Source organism: Endocarpon pusillum, assembly GCF_000464535.1.
Source record: "Endocarpon pusillum Z07020 unplaced genomic scaffold scaffold1575, whole genome shotgun sequence".
NCBI lineage: Eukaryota > Fungi > Ascomycota > Eurotiomycetes > Verrucariales > Verrucariaceae > Endocarpon > Endocarpon pusillum.
Genome location: NW_006916035.1, coordinates 41441 through 50686, shown reverse-complemented (window position 1 = coordinate 50686; position 9246 = coordinate 41441). Strand labels below are relative to the sequence as shown.

At 50.5% G+C, this 9246-nt stretch overlaps 3 protein-coding genes across 3 annotated transcripts; 2 read left to right on the top strand and 1 right to left on the bottom strand.

Moving 5' to 3' along the window:
• Window positions 1-398: 398 nt before the first annotated feature.
• On the bottom strand, window positions 399-2065 carry EPUS_05880 (uncharacterized protein; the record flags this gene model as incomplete). The annotated part of the gene is made up of 5 exons (XM_007802258.1): window positions 399-871; window positions 928-988; window positions 1042-1201; window positions 1278-1822; window positions 1880-2065. The coding sequence occupies 5 exons, from the start codon at window positions 2063-2065 to the stop codon at window positions 399-401; spliced, it is 1425 nt and encodes a 474-aa protein (XP_007800449.1).
• Window positions 2066-2831: 766 nt separating this feature from the next.
• Window positions 2832-3909, top strand: EPUS_05879 (60S ribosomal protein L5; the record flags this gene model as incomplete). Its single annotated transcript, XM_007802257.1, has 3 exons — window positions 2832-2834; window positions 2958-2995; window positions 3048-3909. 3 exons carry the CDS (start codon window positions 2832-2834, stop codon window positions 3907-3909), a joined length of 903 nt encoding a protein of 300 aa, XP_007800448.1.
• Window positions 3910-4899: 990 nt separating this feature from the next.
• Window positions 4900-9090, top strand: EPUS_05878 (uncharacterized protein; the record flags this gene model as incomplete). The annotated part of the gene is made up of 3 exons (XM_007802256.1): window positions 4900-5011; window positions 5122-8373; window positions 8429-9090. 3 exons carry the CDS (start codon window positions 4900-4902, stop codon window positions 9088-9090), a joined length of 4026 nt encoding a protein of 1341 aa, XP_007800447.1.
• Window positions 9091-9246: the final 156 nt, after the last annotated feature.

The following is a 9246-nucleotide window of genomic DNA, read 5'->3' as shown; positions in this document are numbered from 1 at the left end:
TTATCTTCGCTGGCCATGTCGCCGAGTACATGGAGACTCTTGCAGACGATGATGAAGAACGCTACAAAAGCCAGTTCGCAAAGTACATCGAGAACGATATCGAGGCTGATGGACTTGAGGAGATGTTGCAGGAGGGAGAGGATGGTTGGGGTGGAGGGGGGCGGGACGGAAAGGGAGAAGTTGAGCGATGTGATGGATGTGCTCTAAGGATCAAGCACGACCTCGACCATATAGGGGAGCAAGTGGCGGCGTTTCTTCTCTTTAGCAAGGCGTCTGGAGTCTTTACAAAGCAGGGATGGAATTTGCTATTGGGTATCTCTCGTTCATACAGGGACTTGGACGCCATTCGCTATGCAGAGACCAAGGCGTCACAACGACAAGAAAATCCTGAAAGAGGATCAGCTCTCATCAATGCTATCCAGGTGGAGCGGCGCATCCTTCAGATACGGCCACCCCGTCTCATCCTCAGCCTTCTCAACATCCATCCCCAACGCTTTCCTCAACACCCGGACCTCGTTCTGCAATCCGCTAACAATCTTAAGCTCCTCTCCCCACTCATCCGTCCTCAGTCGGTAAGCTGTTCGGAGCATCTCGCACACTTTCAGGGTCTGCGCATGCCAGTAGTCGCGGTCAAGGCGGGATTGTAGATGTTCATCCTTTTCGGCTTGGAGAAGGTTATTGTAGTGTCGACGTTGGGCCAGGTAGTTCATGTTGTTCTCGGTGCAGTAGTTGCGGATTTGTTCGGTCGAGGTGCCGAGCGCGTCTTCATATTTGCCGATCAGCTCGGTGTTGTTAGATTGTTCGGATTTGAGGAGTTCAATCGCTCGGTTGGCTTTGAGTAATTGCATTTCCAGTTTGCGGATTTGTGATGCTAGGAAAGGATTTCAGCACTCGATTCAAGTAGGCCCGCGAGGTTGACAGCCTTACCCCCGCCGTCACCATTCATTTCTCTCGTTGCCTGTTCGCTGCCATTTGCACTAGTTCGGTTCTGGGAGGGGACAGTTAGGTATAGAGATGTGTGCTCGGATCGGTCCCGCCTACCATTACTTCTTCAGCGGCTTGTGTAATGCCATTGACCTTTTCACGATTACTCTTCAGGATCTCTCCCAGCTCCTGCATTTGCCGATAAAGGAAATTCAGGTCTTGTTGATGTCCTATGGGTAATGGAGCCATAATGCTGGAAGACATGCTACCATTCATACTGTTTTGCCCCGAGGCGAGGGAAGAAGTAGGGGATGGAGCTTGGCGCATGGTGTGCGATGCGTTGTTGGTGGTACTCATGGAGCCTTCGATAAAATTGATGTGGGGGGGCGGGTTGGCCATCAATTCTCTCGGAAGTGCCTGGGGTCCACAGCTCTGGAGATGAAGCTATCGCATCATCTAGTCGGTTGATGGTGGTGCGTAAATCCTCGTCGCGATCACTGTAATCTTGGATCAAGCAAAGTCGCCGCCACGGTGTCAGAGGTGGAATTGGACGCCGTCTGCTAGAGCGTTGAGTGGGGGTCACTTCTCCACTGGCCTCGGCTTCTTCTTCCTCTTCCTTTTTCTCCTCCTTTTCTTCTTCTTCTTCTGGGATCGGCGGCAGCGACAGAAATCGTTGCCAGCGGTTCCTTGCAGACCAGAACTTTCGAAGAGGGCGCTGGGAAGTAGGAGCAGATAGAGGTGTACGATTTCTAGTGATGCTGCGACGGTCACTGATTGCAGACTCCTTGCGAGCACGGTCAATTGACTGGATGCGACGGACGGTGCCGCGACGAATGATATCGATTGCAGGTGAACGCGAGCTTGATGATACAGTTCGGTTGGGGAGGTTGTTTTCTGGCTGTCCAATGTCAGACGATACAGATCTTCTGGTGTTCGAAGCTGTCAACAAGCTCACCAACAATGATCGCAGTGGAGGATGTTGCTGATGTTGGTGATGTGCTCTGGAAGAGTACGGCTGATCCTCGGATGTCGGAACTTCGGGCCCCGGCTCCCCTAGATCTGCTTCTTGGCAGGTTGGAGCTTCACCTCCCAAGAAATGTTCAATCGTTACCTCTTTCAAACAATTCCAGCACGTGGGCATTGTTGGCCTGATTGAGCTGTAAGGAGCTGTTGTGGCTGGTTGGGGATGTACAACTCTGTGCAAGGTGTGATCTGTCCTGTTCTTTTGTGTGAACGACTGTCGATGCGGCCGAGTACATATCAGCGTGGCCTTCAATCTTCGACCTCTTCTATGCAACCTGGGAACTATCATTCGTTCTAATGCTTAGGCAGACAAACACAAGACAGTCTGTTTTGTTCTATCTAATATCTGAGTGGACTGATGCGGGCACAAACAATGTCTACTGGACCCGCTAGGCAACGAGAATCATGTTGACACTCATGAGTGTCAACAGTGCTCTAGCTAGGACATAGGATTGAAGGGCTTTACACTTGTTACAAAGCTGGGATGATCTGAGAGATGATAACATAATACCAATATATTGATATAGTTACAGCTTGAAGGCTCTCGATAGTTCAGAATGTCAGTCTATGAAGTTGGAAGAGTTTTTCAGTATCCATGGACGGGGTTCGACCTCCAGTTAGAACCTCCAGAGAACATCATCCGGTTGCTGCAAGCCTATAGCTGTAGTGTGGTGAGACTATCGTAGTATTCTGTGTGATCAAGGCGCAGTTGGAAGCACTAGCATCTGAATTTGGCACTGCAATGATGCTCGTCGCCAACCATTCTATTTTTACAGCTTGAGCGGGCTTGGCATACATCTTGCGCACAACCGTTGATTTGGAGACAAAATATTCCCTCCTCCACTGGCAATTCATACACGAAATTCGTCTGAGCAACAAGCAAGATGGTAGGTGGGATCTTTCATTTTGCGTATATAGAACGACGATCATCTTCGAAAACCGCGTGGAGTCTCTGCAAGATGCTTCGGAACTGGTCTGAAGCGCAAATTGCTGACTCGGGGATTTCTTAGCCTTTCACAAAACTCGTCAAGAACAGTGCATACTACAGGTAAGGGGCACACATTCCTTGGGTCCTTTTATAGATTTCTTACCAAGTTCAGCCGCTTTCAAACCAAATACAAGCGCCGCAGACAGGGCAAGACCGATTACTATGCTCGTCGACGTCTCATTGCCCAAGCCAAAAACAAGTACAACTCGCCAAAGTATCGCATGGTAGTCCGCTTCACCAACCGAGATATCATCTGTCAATTGGTCACTGCCCAACTCGATGGAGACAAAGTCTTTTGCGCTGCATACGCTCACGAGCTCAAAAGATACGGTATCACCAACGGCTTGACCAACTGGGCTGCCGCTTACGCTACTGGACTGTTGCTTGCGAGACGTGCCCTCAAGAAACTCGAACTCGATGAAACTTTCACAGGCGTTGAGGAGGCGGATGGAGAATACAAGTTGACCGAGGCGGCAGAGACGGACGATGGAGAACGACGACCCTTCAAGTGCTTCCTCGATGTTGGTCTTCACCGCACATCCACAGGAGCTCGTGTTTTTGGCGCCCTCAAAGGTGCCTCAGACGGCGGTATTTATGTACCTCACAATGAGAAGCGCTTCCCTGGCTACGATCAGGAGACCAAGGAGCTCGATGCAGAGACGCTCCGCAAATATATCTTCGCTGGCCATGTCGCCGAGTACATGGAGACTCTTGCAGACGATGATGAAGAACGCTACAAAAGCCAGTTCGCAAAGTACATCGAGAACGATATCGAGGCTGATGGACTTGAGGAGATGTTGCAGGAGGCACATAAGGCTATCAGAGAAGACCCATTCAAGAAGGATGATGAAGAAGGAGACAAGAAAAGCAAGGAGGAGTGGAAAGCTGAGGGGAAGAAATACCGGAACAAGAAGCTGAGCAAGGAGGAGAAAGAAGCAAGGATCAAGTCGAAGATTGAGGAATTGACATCTTAGTTGTGACTGTTGATCACGTTCTGCTGCGGCGCGTCACCCAATTGGTGCGGAGATCCGAAGATGTAAGCTGGAAGCTGAGCTGGACATCGTGGCTGGCACACAGCATGCAGCATGTTTTTACAGACATGACATAACTTCTAGTGAAGAGAACACACAATGAGAAGCTCTACTAAAACAAAAACATGTATTCCAAATGATGTAACTGAATATCGTCGTATCTTTATGGGAAAGTAATTGAAATAAAGTTTGTCTGTCAAACAAATCTCTAGAGGTACTAAGGACTCGTAGAGAACGTGGAGATATGTGTCAGACATAAGCTATTTACCGGTCCTTCGAGGGCCGCGGTCTTTTGGTCCAACAATATGTAACAGAGGTCCGGCGGACGTCAGAGTGGAGCGTTGGCCGGCATTAGCAGGGATCTGACATCTCCGGTGTCTGGATTACCTGATCGTCGTGTGAGCTGCAGTGGTCTGTAGAATGGAATCGCAGGTTGGCATCATAGTATGCAGAGGAGGGTAAATTTGTCAACTAGGCCTACGGAGTACAGTGTTGTCTATCATTGTATGCTGACATTCACGTGGAGCGAGAGCTGAAGGAGAGTGAGTAATCAGTAAGTAATACGTACGGAGTAGTATGCTGGAATCGAGCGGCTTGAGGCTAGTTAAGTAAGGCCTGCCTCGGGCTCCGGTCCAGGTTCATCACTATGAGGGGTTATCGTAGACGACGGTGATGCTAGACGGTGATGGTAGTGCTGTGCTCCTGATCTCTCTCAGCTCCATTGCATAAGTCTTGTCAAGTTCATCTACTTCTATCTTGTCGCATTGACATCCACTGCTCCGAGGACCGAACGAGACTCATCATGTTTCGATAGCTGGCAGGTTGCTTGTTGCGTTTCCCGTCCGGCCGCATTCACCACATTCCTGCAAGAGGACTTCCCTTGGAGAGGCCAATTCAAGACCACAGCAACCCATTGAAACACAGAAAGCCAGCATGTCTTCGTCTGTGCCTGTCGAATCTCCTCAAGCAGGGGCTCGGTTAGGCAAGATGTCGGATGACAACGTGGGTAATCTTGATGTGGGATGGCTACTGCATTCGAGGAAAGGTGAGCACAGGCGTTAGCGAGGTGTTTTAATACTGACTTCTGAGGTCATTGTTGCGGTCATAAATATATTGATATGCAGACAGGTTTGGATCAGGCTGACACATCTCTAGATCAAATCCGACGAAACAGCGTCAATGCCCCCAAGATACAAACTCATCATCCACCTTCTACAACCTTGCGAGCTGAGCCCACACCACCACAAACGCCAGTATCTACCCAAGAGCCACGCATATTAGCAGAGTCAGATGGCGCAAACAATATCAACGAGAGGGTGACGGTATCTAATAGCCAAGAAGTGAGTGGACAACCAGAAGCGCCTAGGCCTTCCCCGGCGAGCGACGGTTCCCCTGCCACTGTGACCGCTCCGGCTCCGAATCCTACTCCGCCTGCCTCGCAAGGGCAAAAACACCACCTCAAGCGTCCTCACCTCCTCGGCCGAACAAGTCAACAAGACGAGAACAAGAACCCATCGCAAAACAGCCCCAAAGTGAACCTCTCGCCCAAACAGCCTCCGCGTAGGGCCTCCTGGATCGCCAATTTGAGCTCCAAGTTCTCCTCTTCCTCCGGTGCGCCGTCACCAACTCGCAGTTCCAGCATTGACGCTTCAGCAACCTCTAGTAACACGCGCCCTACTAGTCCAACTGTACAACTTACCAATCCCTCCAGCACAGCGCAAAATGGAGGTGGTCCAAAGGTGGATCTCAGGAAAGAAGCAAAACAGGAGGATCAGCCAGCTCTTACACCTGTTCATGCGACTAGGCGGCCATCGGTGTTGGTACAAGCTGGCAAGGAACGAGATGATAACCCAGGCTTCTTGCAGAGCGCACTCAGGAAATTTTCCTCTTCTGGTCATGCAGGTTTCGGGAAGGGGGCTGGTAATAACCAAGCATGCCAGCGTAGGATCATGAATGTGGACCGGAATAGGGAGCGTGTTAAGATAACCGAACTCGAACCTAGCAAATTGAAACGAGTTGCTTTCTGCGTTGACGTTGAAATAGCGGGCTATGCCAGCTGGCATGAAGTCGAAGAGTTCGAAGCAGAGCGTAGGGAACAAAGAGCACCTGAAGTTCCAGTAGCCCGCCGGCAGAGCTTACCAATGCTAGAACTTCAAGTTCAAGCTGCCAAAAACAAGAAAGATAAAAAGGATGGCAAGAAAGATGTCAAGGAGGCAATGCTCAAAGACAAGGCTGAAGGCGCTGTGTTGAAGAACCCACAAGCGGCAAAGGTGCAGAAAGAAGAAATGGAAACAGTGGTACAGAACAATGAAAAGGCTACGGATCCGTCCAGTCAACCCACAGCATCGGCTACCGTACCAGAGCCCCAAGAGCCAGCTGACACAGCTGCAGAAGCAGCGTCAAGTGACCCACAACAAATTGCTGGAACCAGGAAAAAGGAAAAGAAGAAGAGATCGGAAGCAGAACGTAAAGAGAGGAAGGAAAGGAAACGGAGACATGCCGAAGCCAATGGCAAAGTCCCACTAGAACTAACTGGCTGCAACGATGACGGAGAGGACGACTCAAGTCCGTCACCGTCTCCTCCTGGTGCCTCCACTCCAAACATGACTTCATCCCCCACGACTGATCCTCTTCGGATATATAAACGATGTGCTCAGCTGAGAGAAACCAGCATCGTGAAGAAAGTCTGTGATCAGATATCCTCACCTTCATCCACTTTTGCCGAGTCGCCGGGAACTGTTGCTGTACTAGATCTTTCTGGAACAGTAATGACATTGCCCGAGCTCGTCACTCTGGGCGACTGGCTCGCCGTTGTGCCTGTCCGAAAACTTCTGCTTGAAGATTGCCAGCTGACCGACGAGGGACTCAGAGTTGTGTTGTCAGGGCTATTAGGTTGTAAGACACCAGAACAAGCAAAGCAGAACAAGAAGCTTCCCAAACGAGGAACCGGTCGGAAAGGTGAAGAGCAGCTTGGCGTTATTGAAAAGGTCTCACTCAAGGGTAACTCGAAGCTTACAAGCATCGGTTGGAAACACATTGCATTATTTCTACATATGTCGAAGTCTCTAAGGGCTATTGATCTATCCGGGATACCTTTTCCAGCTGAAAGCATGTCTGGAGAATTATCAAGGACGAATACAGCAAACACGGCAGCAAGCAATACCACAAACATGAGCCACTCCAGTAATGGTAGTCTAGGATCGGTTTTGTCAAGAGCTCTTGCTGAGCGGTTTGCTGGCAATAAGCTGGAAGAACTAATACTAAGCACTTGTTCTCTATCGACTAGCAACATCAGCGATATCATTGATGCTTCTCTGAAATGCAGGCTGAGGAGACTGGGTCTCGCGGGAAACAACATCACCACGGAAGGCTTAGATCACATTGTTCGTTATGTCGAATCTGGTGTTTGCGAAGGTCTGGATCTCGGGGATAACGATTTGCACGGTTGCATGGAGCCGCTATCAAATTCATTTACCACCGAAAACAACTTTTTTGCTCTGAGCTTGTCCGGCTGCAATCTGACAACTTCAGACCTCAAAGTCTTGCTTCCAAGTTTTGTCAAGCTGAAGAACTTTCGATTTGTGGATCTCTCGCACAATTCAAGACTGTTCGCTACACAGCCAAACGCAGTGTCTATTCTCAGGAAGTACCTACCTCAGATGGCCTCCTTGAAACGCATTCATTTGAACGACGTCGGACTATCCTCTGAACATGCGATAGCTTTGGCTGAGATCTTGCCTGAGTGCTCTTCGTTAGCACACCTAAGCATCCTTGACAATGCTCCTATCAGTGAACTCATGAACTCGAAAGACAGTGGTGCACAAGAAGAGGCTTGTGCACTGTTCGCTTCTCTAATGACTGCAGTGCGCGTATCGCATACTATCATTGCCATCGAAATCGAAGTCCCAAGTGCTGAAAGCAACGAGGTCGTCAAGGCGATGGCATCCCAAGTGATCGCCTACACGTTGAGAAATATGGAGCATGGTGCTTTGCGAGAGCTAGAGCCGTCACCTTCCTCGAAGGGTGCCCCAGACAAGGATGCTCCAGAAATCCTTCTACATATTGTCGGACACATGGAAGGATACCAAGAAAATCACGATGCAGATGATCCTGCACCCGATGATGACTATCTCATGGGAGGCAATGCTATAGTGAAAGCACTTGGTGTGTGTCTAAGGAGTGCTGATGAGAAAAGTAGAGTGGTATCGAGCAACATCTCACCCCACGGCACCCCTGGCGCCAGTGGATCAGGCACACCGAAATTCGGCGCCAGTGGAGAGGATCCGGCTTCCTACAAAAAGCCGCGTGACATGAGCAAGCAATTGCTTGAGAGTGCACGGAAGATCAGGATGAGGTTGAAGCCAGCCCTCGTTCGCGAAGACCAGGCTGGCAATGATTTCAATTACCGTATGATCGCGCACACCACTGAGTGGGTATTTTGTGCTGACTTATCATGTTATAGGCCGTCTTCAATTCTTAGACTCAACCCTTCAGCGCATGATCCAGCGCTTCGAGGACGAATACCCCGAATGCAAACTCCCCCCTCCACCATCTGAATCCAGGACCTCCAGCACATCACAGGCAGACCGTGACTCCTCCTATGCCGACGCATCCATCCTCTCCGCCTCAACCGAGATCAATGGACTCGCCAATACCACATCGGGCGAAGAAGCCCTGGAAGATGCAGACGAAGAGCCCTTCGCTCTCAAACTCTCGCGGACGCCATCCAACACCTCCCTCGCCTCCAAAGCCCTGACCCACGAAGAAGGCCGCATGCATCGCTACGGCCAATCCGTGTGTCGCGAGATCGCACTTGCCACCAACCCTCGCACCGTCAACGACGAGCCGAACTCTGTTTCGCAGACTACAAGCACGACGTCATCCGACGAAGAACGATCGGCCGAGGCGTCGCGCTTGCGAGTCATACAGGAACGCATCGCCAACATGCGCGGCGAGGAGATTGCACAATTCCACGAGCAGTGTCACCGTGACGGCATGGAGAAGGCGCTGAAGGATCTGGGAGTCACGGCGCAGGAGGTCGTGGAGCTGGAGAGGTGTGATCCCGAGGCCTTTGAGCGCTTCAGGGAGAGTCAGGTCGCTGCGAGGTTTAATGCCGGGTTTTGAGTCGGTGGGTCGTGCGTGAGACTCGATGCTTCTGAGCGGTATTGTGATGCATATTGTCTGGGTTTCGGCATGTGTCTTTGGCTACTAGTATGTTGGTGGGGCCGGATGTGCTTGTCTCTAAGTTACTCCGCTCATCGCTCACGTGCGAAGCGACAA